Source organism: Anneissia japonica, unplaced genomic scaffold (assembly GCF_011630105.1).
Source record: "Anneissia japonica isolate Jap-2015-1 unplaced genomic scaffold, ASM1163010v1 scaffold6233_len141684_cov196, whole genome shotgun sequence".
Lineage (NCBI taxonomy): Eukaryota > Metazoa > Echinodermata > Crinoidea > Comatulida > Comatulidae > Anneissia > Anneissia japonica.
Genome location: NW_022705308.1, coordinates 35,731 through 61,343, shown reverse-complemented (window position 1 = coordinate 61,343; position 25,613 = coordinate 35,731). Strand labels below are relative to the sequence as shown.

Sequence of the window (25,613 nt, the reverse complement as noted above, 5' to 3'; positions counted from 1 at the left end):
CTCATATGCCAAGACCTATCACCCTACAGTAGTTGACTCTTTTTTGTATTAAATGTCTGTAAAGGATAGCATCGTCTAACTGAAGGAAAATCCAAGGGCACATTAGTAAATAACAGTGAAAAAAGGGGGAAAACCCCAATTATAGTAAGGTCAATTTTTTAAGTGTCTATTAAGATAAGAAATACAAAGGAAATATAATAAGAAACAAAATCATCAAAACATTTCTATCTATTTTTTGTTAAATTAAAATGGTTTTTTTTGTTTCTAAATTTCTTCAATGCAAAGTTTGTTTTCCTTACTACTCACTGTATTTTATTTCTACTGTTGTGACAATAAGGATTTCTCGAATCTTTTAAAGTATAATGTCCCTTAAGGTTTACAAATCAAAATAATCTTGATATAAATTATGGAATATAATTGAAAGAGGGCACAGGAAGATGCTGGTGTTTAAAGGTTAGAACGTTTGTTAAGAACAACAGGTTGTTTGAGAAGGATATCCTGACAAGAAACAAATATTATCAGAATTCATAAGGGAACAATACCTGGAGAAATTCCAAGAGTATTGTACTAAAGGTGAAAATATCACAGTACATATGTATTCATTTTAGAAATTATTTAAAAAAATTATGTTAAGAATTTTATAACAAACTCTTGTAAAGCACCATTTAAAGCTAATCATAGTGAATAATTATATAAAAAAGGTTTGTTTTTCCCCCTACTTCTTTGCTACACTATTTTATTAAACTATAGCAATTATTCATTTTAGATCTGTTTGATTTGTTTTTATTCTGATGTAAAAGTAAATACTTTAATCATTTATTAATTTGTTTGTTTGTTCATTCATTCATCCATTCACTGTTTTAATTTTTTTTCCTTTCATATCTAAAACTCACCACTTACAGTTCTGAATTAGCTATTTGATGGTAAATATATACCCATGCTTGGGAAGCTGAGAACTAAAAAATTAAGACTCTTGGTCCATAATATTTAAACAAATTTTTTTTTTTATAAATGTACAGACAGATCAATTTAGAAAAGGGCACTCTCTATTGGCGCTACCACTACTGGGGGATTTCTTGGTGTCCTCTGTGTGCATTTCATGCCCATGTATGGTGGTCCGAAGTGTTTAGAGCATATTACAATGAAAACAAAATACTGTATGAATTACAATTCTAATATTTACATTTGTAGCATATAATGCGTAGGAATCCCCCACTACAAGCCCCCAGTTATGGCGTCTGTAGAAGGGTAATCACAGTAAATGGGTCAGTCTATACAAAAGTCTGATGGAATAAAAAAAAACAAAAAAACAAGCCAGTGACTCGTCCCTCACAGGATGGAAGTGACACTCTAAAAAATAAGTGTCATTATGAGTACAATTCCTTTTGGTTGTGAGAAAAGATCGAACCCAGAACCACGGTATTACTAATATACGATCGTTCTGCTAAAAAAAATCCTTTAATTGATTACCAGCAAATTGAAATCTACACACAGAATTACAAGACCTTTCTTGATTTTATATGTATTTACATTGATACTTATTTTATATTGTATCTGGACCTCTGGGGAAACCAGTACTTGTGTATTGAAAGAGTACTTCCAGAATAAAGAAAGATTTGATTTGATTTGATAGGCTATATTGCACTACATTGAATCAAATTTATATACTGTACCATTGGTTCTTATAAGAAATGTATCTTTTCTTATTTTGATGTTTGCTTCAATATTTTTTTTTTTGGTAAGACTCTCCAATAACTGTCTAATCAGCAAGTCCTCCACCTTTCTGTAATTACCCCACTGATGTAAGATGTGATTTTACCAAAGTTAACACTTCCTTAATTCTTTAGTGCCCCAGAAAAACATGGAGACTTCCAGGAAGATGAAAACATCACTTAAACACATCTGTTAAGTTTATATTGGTCACTTCAAGAAGGTCATAACAAGTTCAAGAACACGTTGTTTCAATGTAAGGAGATGAACTTACTTGAGAGTATGTTATTTGTCTTTTCTTTCACTTAAAATGTCAATTTTAAATCCTAATGTTAATAATTATACATTTTCCTGGTGATATATTGTTTCACAAAACTGTTTGAATACTTCCTCTCTATAAACAGTATTTTACAGTATTTCCACTGGTCACTTTATATAAAACATTTTATAAATATAACTAAAGAATTATATATTTTTTTATGAGCTGATCCCAATTATATAAATGGAAAAGGTAGGCACAAGAATAACCTAAGTAAATATAAAGTATATTGATCCTTATAAGATTTCTCTGTATCAGACATACGAGATGGGTACTCTATTAGAATTTACAGAATGGTACTATATAAACTACGACCATAAATATAAAATGCTTTATAAACTAAACTCAACAATAAGATTTAGAGAGTGGCATTTTTAGGAAGAAAAAAAATTAACTAGATTGAACTAACAGTAGGAACCCAGAATTTGAAGGCAGGCACCCACCCATCATGTCATACTACAGCTTCACTAAAATAATATTTAATTATGTTTGCTAGATTACAACAAATTTGGGTGTGGATCGTTAAAGCAATGTTGGCAGGAAGGAACCTTTTAATCTTGATATCAAATTGGTTTCCTAATTTAGAAAACTTAACATAATAATCCTCATTTTCTTTTCAAACTACTATAATAAAATATTTAATTCAATTATGAATACCAAGATATTTTCAGAATTAAGGCTCGTCTACAATACTTTTTCATATATTTGTAATTTATACATTATAAAGAAGGAAGTTAAATCTGTATTGTGTAAAATACCTTGACATACATTTTTCTTGATGATATGAAGTATTAAAGATAAAAATGGTTAATTTGCTACAGCCTAGAATGTATCACATGTAAAGATAGAGATCATTTTCCCTGTTGTAGATATTATAGTTTGATAATCTTCGTAACTTTCAATTCTCCCTTGCAAAAGAACTAGATATCATGTAAGTTTACCCATAAAATAACAAAATTAACTGCCAACAAATCACCAAAAGATAATGCTATTTGTCAAGTAATGACATAAAGGTCATTGCACTAAAATGTAATTTTGTGATTATCGCTTGCTGAAGTACAGTATCAGCCAAAATGTAGCAAATACTTTAATCATCAGTTTAACAAGAATTAAAATATCTTTGTAAATACAAATGCATTAAATGGAACATAAAGTATGATAAATTCCTTATCGCAGAAAAAATACTATAATTAAAAGTGTGTAAATGTTAATTTTTACCTGTTTCATTTAAGTCCGACCAAATCTGTACAGAAGAATTCTCCTTGCTTTCTCTCTTCCATGGTGTGATCACTTCCTTCAGCTTTGAAAATCTAATTAATAACATAAAAAATAAGGTTCATGATATAAAAAAAAATGAATGATTCATTTTAAACTTTATCAATGTTTTAATTATCATGATTTAATTATCTCATTTGTATTGAAGTCAAAGCTCAAGGCAATACATACTGCACATTATGATGGCTTAGTAGAGAATACTGTAGTCATAGAGGTTTATGTGCCTTTTATTTTCCTTAAATTTATCGAATTATTATTACTATTATTAAATATTTATTTCCTCCATAAATATATAAATGCATAAACTTTACAGAATATACACATTAAATTTGAATGGAAAAATTGCATTGAAACAAGAAGAATATATAGATTGCTGATGAGTGGGGAAGGCTGGCATACCAAAAAAAAAAGGAACAGAGTTTCTGTCTAATAAATGTTTACGAACAGGCAAAGGAAGAGAATTCCAGCAAATTATGATTTTTGTATTATGACTGTGATAATTTTAATTAAGATTCTATTCTTAACCTCATTAAAAAATAACTGAGCCATTTGGGAGACCAGTACTTTGCACATAAATAAATACTGTACCACAATAACAATACTGTAATATTAAGATGCTAAAGATGATTTGATATACAATCTAGTTAAATCTAGATGTAAGCCAAAAAACAAAACAATTAAAATTTAAAATTGGTCATTTACAGAGATTCGAATAATTTAACCTATTCCAAGAGACAAATACAAAAAAAACCAATCCCAAAAAAAAAAAAAAAAAAAAAAAAAAAAAAAAAAAAAAATCCTGACAATTTTCCGCTATGAAAATCTTTACATTGAATGCCAGCCAAATTAATCGTTGACACAAGGAATACAGGAAGAGCATTATTTGTGTGTCTGTTAATTAGTAAACTACCTCATTGTGAAAGCTATTAATTAAAACTGCAACATATGCAATTCATTTAATTTTTAATAGAAAAATCAGAGTATTGAAGACATTTCTAGTAATAAATAATAAAAAATAATATAATACAGATATTAATTTTGATAACAAAATTGTACAGACCCTCCTTTCTTCTTTCGTTCCTCGCTGTCACTTCTACGGGCTTTCTCACTTCCGCTACTTTTTGTGCTGCTAGCCCTACTACTGTTGCTGCTGGGGGCGGTGTTAGGGGCAGCCTCCGAAGGTAGTAATTGTACTCCATTGCTATCTGATGATTGTAACACAGTTACTGCTGCTATGAACTTCTCTTTATCATACCCAGAAACTTTATCTATTGCACCTAAAAGGAAAAAAAATTATTACTGAAAAAAAAAAAATCAAGTAGCAACAAGCTTCAAGTTATCTATAAATTTGATAATATATATATATATATATATATATAGATTTGAGAATAAAGGTGGTGGGTGTGAAGGGGGGGGGGGAGAAGACTAGGAACCACGAGGAAAAACATTACAGAGGAGCAGAGGCATTTTAGGGCAATTCAAACGTGGGTTTGAAACAAGCATAAACATGTACTGTAAATTACCTCATCTGGTTTCAGAGTGCATATTTTGGTTTGGTAATTACAAAAAAAAATCTTGTAGAAAAGACTATACAAACGATTACTTTTTAATGAAAATCTGCTTGTTTAAAGTTCCATCACATAAGTTTCTAATCTATTCTAATATATTCTCAGGTCTATGAATATATATTTTAGATTTTAGTCAAGCAAATACTCAGTACACAGAAACATTAACTTTGGCAACAATCATCAAAATTAATAAACATGATGCAAATAAAATCTGACATTAATTAAAAATCAAGCAATTGAAATAAAATCATAATCAGTAACCAACTTCCATAAAATAATAATCATTTCTTATTAACTTGTCACAGTGTTTTTTTTCCCTCACTGTCGTTTATTAAGCATTTCCTTATCCGCATTTCTGTTCCCGCATGGGATTATCCAGCATTTAAGTAACATATACCCGTATGTATAAGTTGTTGTCAAATTCCTTTGGCATGTGTAAGCAGTTTGATTGTATGTTGTTTACTTCTCAAGCAGACAGGATTGTCATTATGAGTGAATGTGTTCCTCCCATGCTGTTTATTTTCAGTTCCTAATCGAATGTGTTTTAATGCTTTCAGCATTTTGTATTGCACAACTGTAACAGAGGTACACTATTTAACCTCTCTCAGTCTACCAACGGAATACGAAAATAACAGAACTCAGATGGCCTGTTGTCTCTAACCATATCTCCCAATTCAGTTTAAATGACAACCAAAACAGCGGGTTAATTTCCATCAGAAAGTATCTTCAACAAACAAGCCCAGGAAGTGAAATGTAAAATCAGTGATGTCGGAAAGACACCGGAGCGTTGCTATGAAACAGGTGTTTTCTACCACTGAGGAACATATGTTAATACCTGTCCTGTGGTACATCAAAGGCTCCAGGTGAATCTAATTATGATCGACTCACACCTCAGTAATTGACTTTAAATTTTCTGCGTTATTTGTGGCTTTTTTTTTGCGGAAAATAGAGGTAAAACGAAACAGGTTTGTTAAAAAGCTGTCCATCTATTACTGTTGATTGATTGTAAGATGTCCATCACAATGTTCCCCTAAGAATATTCCCCTCTTGTAGATATGATATACAGCAGATTATTTATTCTCCTCCAATTTTCCTTGATACTCAGGGCTACAATTTAAAAATCATTGTTTAACACTAGTCAGCTGCTAGTTTATGTTGAAGAGGATTAACTTTATCCGCGTCAACTACCTTGGAATCAGAGATAAAGGGTATTATGGCAATAATTTACTATCAAACTAAATAATAAAAAAAAAAATAAATAAAAAAAAAACACTGTCAGATTGTCATGAGGATTGTAAGTAGAGAATCAGATGCAAAGTATGATATAAAACCAAACAATATATAAAGAGATTTTTCCCTTAGTGCAACTTACCAACAGACTTACCAAACCTTAAATCCTAACATACTTATATGATTTTCTTACTCCACCGAAATGTTAAATATCATACTAATGAGCTTAGAATCTCAAAAATAGTCAAGCAAAGAAAAAATATGATTAAATAAATTCAACCACGGGTAGATAAACATGGAAAAAAACCAAAAACTTACGAGGTTGGACAAACGCACAGTGGAACATATTATCAAGGTCTTCTCTAGTCTTAACGCAGTCAAACTCTTGACAACAATAATACGTGTTTCTATAGTATATGCATTCCCATTAGCTTAAAAGAACACTTACCGACCCAATTAGAAAGAATTATTTGGGCGGGGTGGCCTAAAGGGGAAGGGATATCCCGGTGACATAGATATAAAAACAGCTAATCTGCACTCGCCAATGCTACAACTAAGTTACAAAAACAAATCAGATTGAAGGTCTTAGGACCTTTTTTGGTCTAATAACTTATGTCAGGCTAATTAGAGCAATTAGTGGTAGAAGCTTTAAGGTAAAATGTTTTTAATTTGTCTGCTTGTTCTTTCCTTGCTAATTACTCCACATCAACTCATTTGCAGAAACTCTGATTGATTGGCGAGCAACTTCCGCTAAAAGGCAATTCTTCTTTCCTAATCCAACTCAGCAAAAACTCACTTCTAATTGTCAATGTTTAAAGAATATGAACAAAATTATTCTTTTATCCTAACTAGTAGGTTAGAATTCATCATAACAGCATAGGAACTATGACCATTATTATTATTTATTTTATATTTTTTCATTTGTATTATTCATATTTCTTTTTTATTATTATGTTTAAAATTGTACTTTTAAACCAATTTGGTAGAAAGCAAGTTATTTTTGAAATGCATAAAACCTTTCTTTCTACATAAATGCAGATTTATGATTATTACTAAATTATTACTTATAGACCTTTATCTAATTTGTGTTGTCTTAGTAAAAAGCAACCATATGATATTAATAAAATAATTGTAAAGATCCCAAATCATAAATAATAAATTCATTCAGATTGATGTTTTAAATATTTTAACATGAATTTTTTAACGGCTGAGAAAAAACAATAACCGTTTATGAGAAATTAACGAGGGCTGTCATATTCACATAATAATGTATTTAATTTATTAAAATTTGCTGAAAAGCCGACTATGTACTTGCCCTTTGGCTATTACCAATTTCATCAGAAGAAATTTAACTCTGAACAAGTGTCATTGTTTAATGAAGTTTTCCTATATTTACACATAATTCCTGTTGTCATTTAATATCAGCAATATCGCACTGCAACATACGGCATGGAACATTGAAACAAATCAGTACATCGGTACAAAAGCTGCCTTTTCACACCAGAGTCTGTGAAACATCCTTACTAAAGGAAAAGCCTCCTTCACGAGTAACAAAAACCACTGCTGTGTTTTCATTGTATACTTTGCTACACTGTGTATGGACCACTTTGGAAATAAAGTCTTGAAGATATAAAGGATTACTATGCTTATAAATTTGTTTTTATTTCCCAATGTGAAGAAGAAAAAGCTAAACTAGTCAACCTCCTCGCAAATCGTGTTTCAGAGATAATAGCCAATACATGTTGCAATATTAACATCTTCAAAATCTATTTTATTGCACTAAACTAAACATTATATATTTATACATCATGCTATGTTGTTATTTTCTCCACTTTCGAAATTAAAACAGACATTTTTTGAATGATTTGATGAGGTCCTCTGCCTGAGAAATGGCCAAAATCATATACTTTGAAGAGCGATTTCCCAAATACTGTTCTTTCAACAGCTGTATGTTTAAATGCCTATAACTTCATAACGAAATGTTTGGATTTAAATGATTCTTTTTAATACGATTTTTTAACTTTTCATTTTACTGCTTAACCCTGAGAGGAGTGACTGGTTTGGCTTGTCTTAGCCATATATTTTATCTATATTTTACCTTTAAGAATAAGATCAGAAATAAATCATATAATAAACATTCCTATTAAATTAACCTAATTTTAAAATTGATTTAAGCACACGATTTAGGTTTCATCAACTTAAGTATGTGGTTTTCATTGGTGCAAAAGATACTATATCCAGCATATCCAATGTTCTGTATCTATCAACTCCAGAGTAAATGTCTAGGCATGCAATTCTTCAGACTTTAATACTTAAGTCTGCATATTTAAGTTCGTAATCTGATTTCTTCCTGTACTAAAACAAGCTTAAGATATAATATTTAAAACTTAGAATATAAAAACATGGAGTCAACTACTAATATTCAACACCACACAATTTATGAGGATGACGATGATGACAACCTACCATTCTTGGCCCCAAACTCTAAAACAACCATCTATCAGCCTAAAATCAAATTGAAAACCTTCATTCCAGTCCAAATTAGTAGACATCCTCTTCATTGCCAAATTATTAAATACTTTTTCCTAGCCCCCAATTGTAATAAAAAAAAAACTTACTCTCCTAGCCTAAAATTCTACTTAAAACATTATCCTAGCCCCAGTTCCTAAACATCCCTTCCTATGTATCTACAAATTACTTAGCAACATTTTAGTAGCCCTAAAATCTACAACACACTCACTCATAGCCTAAGCTTTCCCTACCCCTAATCATACTAAACAACCTTCTCACAGCCCCACGTGATTGCATTATGAACAAATATTAAACTTGGCAGTGATCATTATAAAATGGCATTGATGTGACAATTATGATTGCAAAATATTGCAAACTTAAATCATCAAGGACAACAAACAAATACGAATAAATTGCAAATAAATATTATTCTGTGACAAGTTACAATTTTACAATCCATAACTTCATCTGAATCTGACAATGCACATATTTAAACCGGAGGGAACAGATTTCCTACCTCTGCCAGAAGAAAATTGTAATATCTGGAAAATATCTAACTACAATGTTTTATCAACATTCATTACTTTTGAGAAATCAAATTTTCGGCCTGGTATTTAACTTTCAAAAGGTAATTTAATAATGACAGCGGACACAGGTGCATTAAGTTTGTGGAAACAACATACATGAAAAAAATATGTAACACTGGAATATTTGAATTATATGGTGGGAAGGATTGAACTTAATCACAAATGAGTGACCTTGTAAAGCAAAATTTCAGGGAAATAGATACAAACACCCATTAGCCTACCCTCCTTTGCTCTACTCAGACCAACAGCCCCTGCTATACACCTACTCAAACTATCTTCTTGGTGCTTTAGCCTTTAATTTCTCTCTTTAGCTAAATTATCTGCAATCCTATTCTTTCACCATGTTTTCAAGTTATTAATGTGGTTCAACTTGTATCAGATACCAGATTGTACTTAGGACCTACTGTGCAGGTAACCCTAAAATAAGTTAACCACAGCAAAGACCTCACTGTAGGGCCCCTGTATCAATCAGAGCTGGCACAGATTTCTATATTGCCAAGTACCACCTGTTAGAAACCGAATGATGAAAAATATCTTTTACATTCCACTTGTCAAAAACATGACCTGTTGTAGTATATTTCATTAAAATAAAAAGACATGTATTTCAATGTATTTTGAATACTCAGTACGTTCCCAAATAATTGCAAAAAAATTTGTAAGCGACTATCCTGGCACCATAACCCGCTACTACTTGGGGATATTATTCAACACTAACTAAGCGCAAGCTCAGTAGTGGTTATGGCGCCAGGCTAGTTATCTTGAGGTCGTGGATTCGATTCTCACCCGAATCACTTGCAAATTTTTGGGAACGTACTGAGTATTCGATACGAAAACACGCAAGGTAGGGCAAAACACTACTCCTAACATATGTAGTTAACATAAGAAAAACCACATCATTTTAATATTTAAAGAGGATAACAAAACTTACTTATGAATTCTTTTTGTGGGACATTTGCCATCGGATTGTTGATCTCGTATATCTTAGCCAGTAAAACCTCAAGATTATCGCCTTCAATTCCCATGGAGTCTGCAAGGAATCAAACAAGATTACATTAAATGCTGTCTCACACACGAGCATATGACTGAAAATTATTTAATCTCTTTTAGGATTTAACACAACAAGGAATAACTAAATACAATGTACAAATTGGGGATTTAAGGAGATGTATGACTGGGGCAATCCCCACAAAATTAATATGAAGGTAAACACACAGTGATAAACCAGCATTAAGAACAAAAGTAATAAAGTCAAAAAAAAAGGTAGATGTACACACGGTATCCCTCCTTTCAATTAACTTTTTCACATATTTTTCCTTTCACTTCACTTTCTCATATAACCCTCCTTTCACTTCACTTTCTCATATAACCCTCCTTTCACTTCACTTTCTCACATATTCCACCTTTCACTTCACTTTCTCACACATTTCTCCTTTACTTCACTTTCTCATATAACCTCCCTTCACTTTCTCACATATTCCTCCTTTACTTCACTTTCTCACATATTCCTCCTTTCACTGCACTTTCTCACATTTCTCCTTTCACTTCACTTTCTCACATATGCTTCCTTTTAGCTTCCATATTCTATATCCCTCATTTTACCTCCTCTATTTCCAACATATCCTTCCTTCACATTTCCTCTCTCTACCTTTCATCTTTCCCCTTTTCATCTCTTATTGTGGCCATGCACTACTCAGTAGAAATCAGTCTTAAGGGGAAAAGGCGGTTTGGCGCAGCGGGTTCTATCTGGTTATTTAGCTTTATGGTTGTGAGTTTCAATTCTACGCCAGCCAGCTAAAAATAAACAAGCTCAATTGTTAATGGCCCATAAAGTGGTTGATACTATGTTTTTACCCTTAAATGTGATGTTGTTTTCACATCCTTAAATCCATGAAGTCTACAGCCAATGGGTTAGAAAATAAACAATCAATATTAAATTATAAAGATAACCCCTTACCTAGAGTGGCTTTCATGGTGTTATTCAGGATGAAAGAAAAATAATACAAAAACTAGAAAACATAGAAAACCAGGGATACAAAGATTTCCATGGTTCAGTGCATACACAGTGATCATTACCAGTTTAATTTAAGGCAAATGCGCTATGCAGTTCTCATGACCTGTCAATATGGTTGATGCCTGTCAAATAAATTCTACTGGGTTTTTTTTAAGACTTATTAATGTTACAGGACATTCATGTTGACTCACCCAACAGTTTCATATCAATGTTCATCAGGTTATTTCCTGTCACTTTATTGGCTGAAACAAAAAAAAAAAAATCATTTTATTTATTCAAGGTTGATTGGCTGTACATTGGAGGTGAAAAAAAACAAACTTCTGTGGATAAGATACGAGACCAGGATAAAAATATAAGTCATCAAAGCCTAAAGTGGGCAATAAGATTATAAACAGTAATTGTTAAGGATGAGGAATTTTTTTTTTAAATGTACTGAGGGGAAAAAAAAGTATGAACGTTTATAAAAGTAGGGCATATTGCCAATGGATGTACTAGATTCAAGGTATCATATACAATTATTCTACATTCAAATCACAATGATCTATTTGCAGATAATCCTATCAGGACTCATTTTAAATTCCTGGGTGGAGAGAAGCAATGAAGATAAATTGCCCAGCCCAAAAACAGTCAAGTGATCAGATTTAGCTGAATGGCTGAGGGGGTTGAGACAGGGGCAGTGCAACGTACAGCAACAACGCTGTAACAACAACACATGCTCACTTATGGTTCTGGTGGTGGAACAAGTTTTCTCAGATAATGACTTTATACTATAGGTCCAGTGTACATGATTTGGCTCATGTGCACTTTACAGAACCCAGTTCATATTTTGAGACAAGTAGGGGTTACGTCGGTGTACTGGTTCATACAGCCCCTGTTGTGGACTGATGAGAGTAGGTAGTACCGGTTTACCAGTCACATCAGACAAGAAGACACTAGGGGAGAAACAATTTTCTGTAATAGCTAGTCCACAGCTTTAAGAGTTTATACCAAAGTATTATTGTAATACACTTCTGAAGATAATTTATAAAGGCACAATAGCAAATACATTTTACTATTTTAAATCTCTTTAAAGATTTGTGACAAAACATTAATAATCCATTTAGTGTCAACAAAAGAACAATACATATAACAAAGAAAAAAGAAAACAATTCCTTTTGTTCTCTAGGAAATGCATTCTCAAGAGTTAATGTACCACGTCAGCAAATCTCTTTTACCAATTATCCATTAAGAAGTTGAAAAGAAATTTAATTATGATATTGCAAAATTCCTCTTCTCTAGTTAGTTATTTACTGAACTCATTAAATACTTTTGAAGTTCTAATTTTCCTGGACAATGTAGAACATTAACTTAATTGCTTTTTAATTTAAAAATCATTTTTCTATGTTTATATTCATTGTCTTTTAAATCTCAAAGGATTTTGTAATTAATAAATCTTGAATACGGTTACATTTATGTCCTCTAGTGAGTGTCTGCTCTTCTTACGGGTAAAGTTAATTGATTTAATATCGAGCCCAAAAATTGAGCAGGATTCCAAAGTTCATCTGGGGTTAACTGGTAACACATGCATGAAGAAATGATCAAAATAATCATTTCAAACAAAAGATTCTATTATTGTGGCAAGTTGCAAGTTAGAATGACTAAGCGAGTCTTGAAACTTTAATGCAGGCACTGAATCAACTAATTTTTTAGCTTAACCTAGAAATGCAACCACTTCAAGTTAGTTGAAGTCTAAAAGCGAAAGCTGTGTCATTTTACATAATAAAAACAATTAATATGAACTATTTTAAATTATGGGGTGAAGGCAGGAAAGTTGCTCTTAGTCAAAACATTTTATTGATTGAACCGAGAACAAAAAAACTGCAAGCCAGGCACCTACCAGAGTTGTGCCACTGCATATTCTAAAAATATAATCTGACAAGGAATCCAGAGAATAGATTAATTTGGTTTTATCATTGCAAACACCAAGGATAACCCACAAAAGTATCTCTTGTCTTATTTCCAGTGGGGTCCTGCTAGTGGAAATCTGCCTCTTTTGTAGAAGCGATTTGGTGCAGTGGGAACGGATTGGTTTCCCAAACTCGAGGTCACGGTTTCAATCCCTCGCTGTACATTTCGATTCTGTCCTTGAGCAAGGCATTTTTAACAGCATTGCTCCTCTCCACCCAGGAGTATAGGTGGGTACCTGGTAGACAGGTACTTTCATTTTCAAGTCTACTATTTATCATTATTAATTATCTGTTAAATGAGGAATTCTATGTTTAAATTGAATGTCAAAGTTCTACCTACAATACTTGCATCAACAACATTAATTTGAAAGTAGTCTGTAAATCACATGATAGGCTCTAAATATCTGGGACCTGCCTGCTTGGGTGCTTTTTATTCATGTCAATGTTTAATGTCGATATAAAAATGAAACTATAAATGATTAATAACCACTACAGTAATGTACTATATCTTCTTACCAGACAGGCTGGTTTATTTATCACTTAACTTGTATTCACTTGGAAAAATAAAGGAAGTTGAAAAAGCTTGTTAGCACGTATATTCAAATAAATATCGTACTTTTCAATTGATCGATATCACTGTATATGTATTCATAATATAATCTCAAAGATTTTATGATGGGTGATAAAACATTGACACGCATCAATAAAACTTCCTACAGCTTTTTATGCAGTCTGATTGACAGGTATTTAACGATTAACAGAAGCTGAGAGAGGAAGAAAACACTTAACTAATATGTTTACTACATGAATAATCAATATTTTTATGAGTATCACTTATATAAACCATAATATTTAGTTTTAAATAGGTAAATTAAATTGTTAATATTAAGGACTGTAGGAACCCTACTATTTTTTACCAATAATCTATAAAGAATTTTGATTAAACTGATATTCACCTATATACTCTTTGTATTTTGGTAGATGCTCATAATAATTGGTTTGATCAGAGTCTTGTGAACATTTTCTTATGATTAACAATAATTTTACAGTAGCTCGGCATTATTTAGAAAACTAAAGAAACACAGGTTTATTATGGGATTTTTGTGTTGTTCCTTGGCATTAATTAGAAAACTAAAGAAACACAGGTTTATATGTATTTTTTATGTTGTTCTGGTTCTTCACTGTGTTTTTTAAGTAAAAGGTTGACAAAATACTTAATAACAAAACAATAAATTAAATATGTAGCCACACTGACTGAAGACCAATTTTATAAAGGTAAATAAACTTACAAGTAATCATAAAACTTAAAGTTGGTATTATTATGTAAACCACATGAACTGAATACCAACATACAGTAACCACATGGACATCAGATGAACAACTTAAATTAATAATAAAAATAATAATAACCAAAGAAAAACTTAAAAATAACTTATCAGTAATTAAATACCAAAATTTATAACTATTCATCATCCAACTTCAGGACAACAAAATGGAAACCAAATGTGCGGGGAAGGGGAGTAGTTTCACACAAATATTAGGCCTTAATTTAACAAGAAGTTGCTAGGACTACAGTACATGTAATTCATTGAAGAAATACAGAGGGTCAATGCGGTCAGCCTTAGTGAGTCATCCAAATATAGATCCCATTATATTCAAGCCTCTGCAAATGAAAGTGATGCAGCAATCACCACACACAACACAATATCCTATACTATGTGAGATCTAACTAGAGAATATCAATAATGTTCTAATAATAATAAAATATCAAAGTTCTAATTATAACCATTTGAATTATATATTGGTCAATAATACATTTATGTGATGTTACTTTTACCTCGACCAAAGAGGTTATATATTCACTGCTGTCTGACTGTGTTAGCAAGATTATGCAAGAACTAAGGAATGAATCATCATACATTTAGTGGAATGGTACATTCTAAGAAAGAGATGATTACATTTTCAGAAAAATAGGTCAAAGGACAAGATAAAAAAAAAATTCAAAATTTGTTTACCCTCAAGCATAAAATAAAATAATGGAATTGTTTGGTATTTATGCACTCTATGTGACTGTTCTCAGGGGGTTTTTATGGTTTGGGAGAACCACCCTTTTGTAGCAAATCCCCTCCTTCCTGGCGAAACCACCTCTTTAAATTTCCCAAATAAGTCCTCCAACCCCTCAACTAATGCACTGCAGACCCACCCAGACACAGACATTTACAAACATATCTGCTTTTACAGCATTATTTAGACCCATAATTCACAAAAATTCTCTTGCTTTGGGGTTTCGCCGACCCCACCGGGGCTTCGACTGTGGACCTCACGCCCAGAAAACACCCCCTTAGAAGAACCTGGCTACGGGCCTGGTTCTGGTTTATTAGTGTTCTTATAAATATACAAAAAGTTTAGTAGTAGCAACAGTTATTATTATTCTTATTATAATTGTAACACCACAGAGGCCAATGTACGAAAACTATAGTGTAAATCCCACAGAATTAATGAAGTAGTACTATCTAAGCCACAGAAATCAACAAATAAGCTGAGAGTTAGCATAGAGGCAGATAAGGCGAGGCAGACGTATGATCACAAGGCAATGCAAGTCTCCTTTCACTTCCAAATGTCACAACATATCTTCGCCTACCAAATCTACAAAAAAAAATACCAGACTAACATTGCCAAAAAAAAAATATTCACCTTTGACCTGCGGCACAAATTGAGCAAGGTTGATAGATTCCATCCAGGATTGAACATCGATTTCGGACCAGTTGGCCATTTTCTTCTCCCGCCAGGTAAGGCTCGGTTCTAGAGTCAACTGTTCGTAGAGGCGCCCTGTAATGAAAAGAAAACTTGAATGAGCCTAGTGACACTAGCAGGCTTGTATTTCAGTGCCTTCTTTGTATACCCAAGCCCAGGAGACAAGCTAAAGTACTTGTACTACAGAATATACAACTTAACCTTCATCAATACTATCATTATCATTATTTAAACATCTAAAATAATTATTATATCATTTATCTTTCCCAAAAACTTCCTTAAGTTTACACTAACATTTCTGAAATTATAATTCTTAATTTAAATTAATAAATAAATTATTGATTGTCTAAAATTAAAATGAGAGAGAAACTACCTCCTGATCATTTAAAATTTAATTATTTTTAAAAGCTTTTGCTTTGCTTTTTTTTTTAACATTTACCTACAAAACTTTACATAAGCACGCAAATTTACACCCACACTTTTTCTCCTACACACAACCTACATCTTAAAAAGGAAGTTAAATGAAATATTAAATGAATTCAGATTACATCTTAAGCTTATTATTAAAGGACAAAAAAAAAAAAAAAAAGCTATTAAAGGACAAAAAAAAAAAAAAGCAGCAACAACCAATAGCAATAACAACAACAGCAATGATATAATAATAATTACAACAATAATAGCAATGATGATATAATGATAAAATTACTAATAAGGAAATATGAATAATTTTTAGTTGGTGTCCGAAGTCAATGAGCATTGAAGATAAAATTAATATTTTTGGGTTCGTGCAAGGCACTGACCCCAGAGTATCATGGCTGTTCTTGTTCTTGTTCTTGTTAAAAGACACCTCAGAAGTTGGGAAAGCTAATTTCTGGCCATCTAGGAATCAAAATTTTCCTGGACCCCCTATTCAATTAGAAGTTTTTTAACCCCTCTCTTTTAAATAATGGATTCACCCCTGAACAGCCAACATCTGTGCAATGGACTTACCATGGGATGGGGGAGGAGACATCCTCAATTTTATTCTATTTGTGTTATCATCAACTCCAAGATCAGGTAGCGAGAGATCATCCCCTGTGTCCAAATCGGACATGCTCTCATCATCATTGGTATCCTCCTCCTCTTCCTCCTCATACTCCTCATGGTCAGATCCTCCCCGGTTACCATCCGATCCTAGTGACTAACAATGAGAGAAAAGAAAAACAATAAAATCAAGTTGACAACAGACAAAATGAAAAATACATTTGAAGTAAAACAAAATATACAAACCTCTGTTAGAAAATGATGAGCCATAAAAATTTTAATCCAAGTCTAGAAAAGAAATTAACCTGAAAAATTTGCTACAGTTTCGTGATCCATAAATGAGACCATTAGAAGAATGTGCCTCTACCACAAATCTTGCTATGAAGATTTCAGTATTAAGTTGCTAAGCCATAGCAACTGTTTGATTTTGTCTCCAAAATAAAAATGATTTAGCTGTGCAAGGTTGTACCAGGGAAGATGCTTTCATCGAAAGAAACGCATTAAAAAGTAAAATGCTCAGCATTTACGTCACCAAAAAAAAAACTTCATGTTGAATAAGCCGTGCCAGACAGGTGAAGAGGATGTTGTTACTATGGTGTAGCGTTAACTAATACTAAAAAATACAAGAGTCTAAGGGATTAAAGTATTCTATACTGAGGTCTCTGCCTGCCACAATAGCTACCCAATCTTTAGATTAATAAACAAAGGACAAGCTGTAGCCAACACTTGACAAACAAACACTTTCTATTATAATAGAAGGAAGCTTAAATACAATAGGACCTAATCGCAGCTTATTTAAACTAAATTCTCATCTTACAATGTCAATTTTTGATCTATATACTGAAGTCAACACTATCGTACGCCATTGTTAACATTGTGTTGGAAAATGAGATGGCCGGATTGCTTAAAGTCAAATGAATACAATGATTGATGCATGTTCTGTCAACATATTTTTTTTTCTTCAACCATACTTCGTTGGCAATCAATAATCTCGATTTTAAGTCATCTATCTTTCATAAATGTCAAAAATAACCTTCAACCTTCACTATGACATTAACCAAATAGTGCAGCCTTACATGCTTACTACATGTGTAAATTATAGAAAACACGTGCCGTGGAAGCCTTATTGTGGTGTTTATCCAAGAAAGGTGCTTATAGTAAAGGGACGCTTATTGCAATTTAATGCAGTGTTAAAATGATACCATTTGTTGTAGGCATATTCAACTTGTTGTAACAATTGTGTATTAGTATTTCCATAAGAAATGGTTATGTAACAGTTTTCTAATGATATGATATATAAACAAATTTTTGCTGGTCTGTAGTATCAATTAAGAATTGTAGTACAGTATACATTAAAAATAGAATACTTCTCTTAAAAGCATCACAGTAGAAAAGGAAATGTTAGTGTGGCTGATATTAAACAGCACTTATTCAAAAACAGCACATACATATTCAAGAAAGATATTGTACTTATTAATCAATTTACAGTGTTTAGCACGATGGCAAATACATCATCTGTTAAGTGACAATTTAACTCTGAGTACATCACATGAAAGTAAATGAACCAGGAAAAAATCCTTTACCTATTCTAAATAGTGTACCGAGAAATTTCTCTTGAACAGAGCCATTATGTACTATATACTGGACCGACATTGTAATATCCTATCCAAAGAATGATTTCAGAGTAATGTGTCTTTCAAGGACAAAAGTAGAGGTTGTCTAAATGGCAAGATTTGAACTAGACAAAATATAATAATAGGTAAACCAGTAAACACTAATATTTAAAGAACAAATTTGCCTAGAGAACTACGGGGTAAGCCAAGGTCACGTACAGTACCCCAGTGTGCAAATCTGAAAACCGCATCTTCATGTGCGTACACCTCTATATGTTCAAAGTTTACATGTCAGGTTACATTTATAAAGTACAAAGAGATCTAACTTTCCCCCTATGTATTGTGGCTTAATTCCCTTTCCTGTTAACTTTCTTTTCACGCATTTTATCCGATTAAAATAATTTTACTGTCTTTGAACTTTCAATTTCTGACAATGTTATTTTCAATCTTGGCCTTCTATTGTTTCATCTGGCTTTATCATAAAACAAAAATTTAAAAATATTAAAATTATTAAATAAATAACATACAATAGAGTAATGTTCTGTACTTCTGTTCTGTATTCACCTGTATTTAAAATTTGAGTAGGAAAGTAATTATACATTAGGACCCCCTCCTTTAGGACACCTCTATTAAGGGGAAAGTACAGAGACACTTTTTTTGCCGTGAAGTGATGGAAATGTATACGGTCAATCCCTGTTCAGGGGACACCCACATTAAGGAGACACTTTTTTCAGTCCCAAAATTGTCTCTTTAATAGGGATTATACTGTAATTTCTAAATTACCCATAAAGCAACTGACCATTACCCATGGCAACATATTTCAACTTTATTCAAAGAGTGTCTCATAGAAGAGATTTGAGATTGACTGAAACATGTGGTTTAGTTAGTCACTAAAGGGACATCTAGAATGAACTTGAGATGGTATGAGTATTAAGGAAGCTAGATGAAGGGAAGATCAAGAGCTAGAGCGTGAATCAGATTCTGTGGGGTTCATTCCTACTGTACCAGTAACACAAAACAAATTATGGAAAATTAAATTATAGTTTGACAGGTTATTATGAAAGAATAGGAAAGGCTCCTGGAAAAATGGCAATCTACTTACATGCAATAAGGCATTGGTTGAGACTAATCATGCTACTGTAACTTTTATTGTTAAAATCGTGGTCATTTTTTTACAGAAAGTAATCATTTCTGTGGTTGTCTTTGCCAAAATATATGGAATAAATATATTAAATAATAATAAAAAATTGTCTCATTTTTTGAATAGTTCAACGTCAGAAACAAGACTAAGTTTAGATGGAAGGGTATTACACAGCCTCGGACCAGCAAAAGAAATGAGTGTTCACTGTGCAAATGTGCGTTTAAAACTTTGGGTGATCTGCGAGATATGTATGAGTGTTATACAGTAGTCTGGAAGATGTAGGCCTATGATGGTTTAATTAAGAGTGAAACAGGAAGTATAGACCATGGTCATTTGAAAAAGAACAATATTTAAAATAATAAGAACATGTACAATATTAACAGATCACCATTCTATTGATCAGACTATAATTTAAAAAATATTTCAAAATGTAGAAAACTGTTGTAATAAGATGTAGCAAATACCTGTATCAATGCAAGCATTTGTCATGCAATAATATTCCAAACACAGTAAACTACTTTTTTCATAATGTTCTTTAGAAGTAAAGTGCACAGTCATAGTTTACAACTTGTCACATGATGAAAAATTGTCACAAAGCTGGCATACTGCACACACCAGGTTCACTTGGGGACAATTATGTGCATGCACTATATATGAAGTAGATACATAAATATCCGTTTTAATTATGAATTGCTCATATACAGTTGGCTATATTTCAGTGGTGTCACCAGCGAGGAACGCTTAAGGATTTTATAAGGTCTCCTTCCTACCTGCAATACATACATAATTTTATAGTTATTAATATTACCTTTACATGTAGTTTAAAATTTTGTATTTCAAAACCATATAATTGTGATTATTTTTGACATCATATAATTGTCATTTTTCTCATAATTTGTTTTGGGAAGGAACAGTAACAGAAATGTAATACTAGACTAAAATTATCAATATGAATTACTACTTACAAAGTAGATAGTTATGTGAATCTATAATTCTAATTGTCATGTAATTAACACCTCATTTGTCCAGAGTGATTAGTTGAAGGAGGTAAATAGATCTCATGCTTAGTACAGGGACTTAAGTTAATATCCAGGACTTCAAAAAGTTACTCATTCAAGTCTATAACTTAGCTTGGGTCGTTGCAGATATATAGGGCAAGAGTTCCATGATAAAACATGTATCATCAAAAGTACTGACTTTGTTCAGACTCTATATCATGTTTAAAATTAATTTAAAAAATTAAAATCGAGGTTAAACAGTCAGATACTGTGCAAGAGAAGGGGGTAATCTTCTACTGTAGCTATCATTAAAGAAGCAGCGAAACAAAATTAAAAACAGAGTACTCTGGTGAGATAAAGATAACCAAGTTTAAAATATGAATCTTGCTATTGCATGAAAACTTAGAAAGAGAGGTCAATGGAACTAAGTGGTCACGATTTCATTTCATTTGTTAGCTCATTATTTATCTAGCCTAGTTTATATTTAATGAATAATTTGTTTGAATGCCAAAAAATGTAATTTTATGCAATCAAAATGCATAAAAAAATAGTGAATGGGGCTTTTGTGAAGGTAATTTATAAGTACTATTTTGGGCATTCAAAAGGAAATGAATTAAATTACTGAAGTTGGAAATGTACTGCCAACATAAATAAATGTAAATGAAATAAATGATTATTTCATACTTAATTTTCAGATATATTGTCAAGATTTATAAAAATTATATCTTATGACAGATTAAAAACTGTTAATGCCTACATCGTTTGACATTTAAAAAGCAACTGAAAATAACGGGCCCAATTACCTGAATAATTAAAACGATTCCAGATCAATCCCGACAGATTCACCACGCGGACGAATACTACTTCCGTCAATCAAAATTTAATAATCCTTTTGATATAATATAATGATAGGTAGTATTGCCCACAATTTCACCAAAGTAGGGAGCTTTTTTCTTTTTAAATGTTTTGTGCTATCGTTCTTTGCAGGCTAGACATTGATTAGTTTTATGCTTTCAGACGTAAAATGATTGACAACGATTGAAACTTTTTGATACATACTTTGACAGAGTTCCCTTGTTACACTAGATTTAAGTGGCTAATTAAAATTAAAAATTAGGTTGATGATACAGATACAAAAAATTGTGCTTTCACTAACTATTAACAAGGTAAAGAAAACTACTAAATTGAAAAAGGTGAAGAATAACAAAAATAAGAAATTTAAAAGAAGAAAAACAAAACATGTCCAGGCATATTATCCTTGATTCATCCTCTTAGTATTTTTGGAAAAATTATGAACTTTATTTCACGACTTTGTGAGTCATGTTCTTAAATTGAGCCAAGAAAATGGATAAGTTGGAAAGTTCTCAACAATTCATATGGAGCATACTTACAGTCAATTACGAGCTGTTAAAGCAAAATCAAATATCAGAATTGCAATTGTTTAGATACAATTGTTTTTTTCATTAGGAATTTGGCATTTGCCCTTAAAATTAGCTACTTTACAGTTTAAAAAATTAATTTAAAGTGAATAGTAAAATAGGAATCTTACAAACTACACACTGTCTGCAATTTATTACATAGAAAAAATAAAAAAGAAACATAAGATATAAATAAACCAATATATTAAATATACAATTATATGAATAAATAAATAATTACTTTACAAATATCTACTATAGCTTTTATCAAATTCAAGATATATGATAAGAGTTTGTAAAGGTTTACTAAATGTCCTATTTGTCATCTTTTATAATTATTTGCTTCAAATTAATGACCCACAAGAAGAGCTTAAACAGCTGCTGTAGTCAGTCAATAAAAGTTTTTTGTCAATAAGCCAAAAACAGTTACATTATGAAGTTAATAGACTTAACATGAAATCCAAGCACAGTATAATAATTCAACATAGACATCAAGGGGCCATTTTAAACCCCCTTCCCCAAAAACACCCTTCTTACAGCATTCTTGTGATTAGCAGCTTAAATAACCTTTGTAATATTACTTGAAAAACAAGTTATCCTACTAATCTATATCATTACTAATCTAATTATTTTTTTTTTAAATTTAAATATAATATTAATAATATATCTCTTCAAAGGCATCTGTTATGCCATTTTTTATCTTAAAAAAATCACATCATAAAGCCAAATTTATCAATTAGTGCATGGCACTGAATCATTATCAGAGGTCATTTATGCCACTGTACATCAACTTTATTGTTTTTTTTCTATTGAATTCTCTCCTATCTTAATTCATTCATTTCCAATCAAATCTTTATTTATCTTTGTTACCACTTCCCCTTCATCTTTTCATTGGTTGGTTCTTTCCTCTTATATCATGCATATGGCATCCATAACAATGCCAAAATCCTCCCACCCCAACCATCCCATTCACATTAATTAGATGTGTCCTGTCCACTCTCATTTGGCATTTCCAGTGTTGTTTCTAGACATCTGAGCTGTTATATCCTTTAAGATTTCTCCCAACATTTGTGGGCTGAGGTGGGTATAAACTTAAAGAGACTTTTTGTGAAAGATTAGAGCCCATTGAAAAATCCTATATATGTATGTTCTTGTAGTTTACCTGTTCATCAATGCTAGTACCTCTTGGACACTATTTTTTATCATCCAAAATGTTTTCCCAGATAAAATATACTTCTAGTTATCTGCAAACAGTTACTTTAATCGCTATTTTTTTCTTTATTTAATAAAAGCCAAAATCAAGGGTGGGAAACATTAGATTGCTGTTTCTTTTATAATGGAATTATGCGGTGTGTTGAAAAACAAACGGATCAAGTACATTTGGTAACACGCAAATACAGTCATTAACAAGGGCATTCCTTGTTTATGCCAAACACATGCAAACTAAAATTATATGAATCTATACCAATTTTTTATAGTATACTTACAGCATAAAGTGAAAAAAACTATAAATTAATAAGAATAAATACATAAAATTAATAAAGGTATATATACAATTATCATTAATAACCTTAAACTTAATATTAGGGAACATTTTAAACATTTAATCCAAATGTATATTGTACTGTTTTTGTGGTAAAGTCATTTTATTTAATCTTAAAAACATTAAAATATTTTAATCTTTTCTAAACTTTTAAATTGAAATTTCACACTTTATTTTATAGTGCAATGTATTATTTTATCATCCATTTTTACTATATTCTATTTGTCTTTGCTGTTTTTTTTTCTTATGATGATTTTTTAGTTCACGTTTTGTATTCTCTGTTTTAATGTAAGGACCCCAACAGAAATAACTTTCTGTTTTCCCTTTCTTGGGTCATCCTTAGTGTCTTTGTTTCTTGTCATCATTTACTTTGTATTTTTTTGTATTTACTGTAAATCATTCAATCATTCAATATCAATTAATAGACGATGGCTCATAATTTGGTCTCCATGTGCTTCAACGAGTGTCCACGATGTAAAAAACCAGGAAAAGAAAAATAATAATCTGAACACTCTATTGAGCATTGAATTCTTCTACGCAGTTATTTTTTATTTATTTTGATGATTTCCATAATCCCCATTACCAACAGGTAATAATATCACTAAGTTTAGGTCAGATTCACACTAGAGCCCTAGTATCCGGATTGGGAGCTCACCGTTAGCGCCGCTGTGAGAACGCCTGATCGGTTAGCACTAACGTTTAGAAGAGTCCGGATACGCTAACGGTTAGAACATGAAGCTAACCAATCACACGTACGCATTTCCAATTTCCAGTCGTCATCGTCCCCTTTCTTGATATCTGGATTGGGGAATTTCATGTCTGAACACACGGGTGAGCGATGTTATTTCTGGATCCTGCTAACTATTTGCTGCAGTGTATTAACATAGGCAAAATGTTGGGGAAATTATCATAATTTGTAGGTGATTATAGCCACTCAACATGAGACTATATTGTTATCATTCTTGTAAGTATCATCCTTATTAGAACATGACATAACACACAGCACTCAACATCAAGCATTGAAAACGAGGCTGTCTAGAGAAAGCAATCAATATACTTACAATTATACTGTAGGCAGCACTTAAAACTTCCCATAGAAATCCTTTATTTAGCAAATTGGTATTTTAAAACCCTGTAATATAATTTCCTAAGATATGTATGAGCTAGGCCTTATGGGAATACAAGAACAGGGGATATGATTACAGGAACAACCAAAGCCCTGAGGAAAAAAAGCAATTGTCCCTTTAGTTCTAGGCCTGGATAATCTTCAACTAATATTTGACTTGTGATATAATTTCTTGTTGTTGATGAATGTGTGTAATTCATTCAAAATACGATAAAGAATTAGTACTTTTATTAACACATAAAACTAATAATATTCAAATAATATCAAGAATTGTTCATTTTACCTGTAAGAGGATCACATTGTCAACATTCAGTAATGTAAATAGAAACAATTAAGGTTATTGCTAATTTGGAGAAAAACTATAAAAACCTTAAATAGATTACCATCCAAAATGAAGAGGTATTAGTATATTTGTTTATTAAGTTATAAGGGAAAAAATTTCTAATTGGAAATTCCTAACTTTAATTATCAAAAAACACTTTATTTTGAGTTTTACTGTTCAGTATTTTAAGATTAACAATGATTGTGAAAATTCATCAGTTTTGATAGGTATTTAATTAACATAGATTCATTAGAACAGAAAATACAATTAATTGATATTAACATTCAGGGAAATAAGATACATATCAATTAAATAAATTTAAATCATTTATAAAGTTAAATCATTTCATTTCTCATTGACAAATTACCGATGTCATCACTAGTAGGTTGTGCCAGAATCTTTACCTTGCATTGTTTATGACAGGAACAAATCAAATCAATAGTTATGACTAATAGTAATGACCAGTTGCCAACTTTTTTTAAGAGATTATTTTGCAAATAAAGCTTAAAAGCTTTGAA

At 31.6% G+C, this 25,613-nt stretch overlaps 1 protein-coding gene across 5 annotated transcripts in view; it reads right to left on the bottom strand.

Annotated features, from left to right (window-relative positions):
* Positions 1–25,613, bottom strand: part of LOC117105491 (golgin subfamily B member 1-like) — an 87,720-nt gene that overhangs the window by 34,527 nt on the left and 27,580 nt on the right. For 4 of the 5 annotated variants that reach the window (XM_033246653.1, XM_033246655.1, XM_033246656.1 and 1 more), the window contains exons 5-10: positions 16,902–17,091; positions 15,852–15,986; positions 11,403–11,453; positions 10,129–10,227; positions 4,365–4,581; positions 3,248–3,339 (exon numbers count right to left, since the gene is read on the bottom strand). In XM_033246653.1, the coding sequence (XP_033102544.1) occupies positions 3,248–3,339; positions 4,365–4,581; positions 10,129–10,227; positions 11,403–11,453; positions 15,852–15,986; positions 16,902–17,091 (784 nt within the window). Of the gene's footprint in view, positions 1–3,247; positions 3,340–4,364; positions 4,582–10,128; positions 10,228–11,402; positions 11,454–15,851; positions 15,987–16,901; positions 17,092–17,180; positions 17,540–25,613 lie in introns of those variants that run through there. The other variant, XM_033246657.1, reaches the window with a different exon arrangement.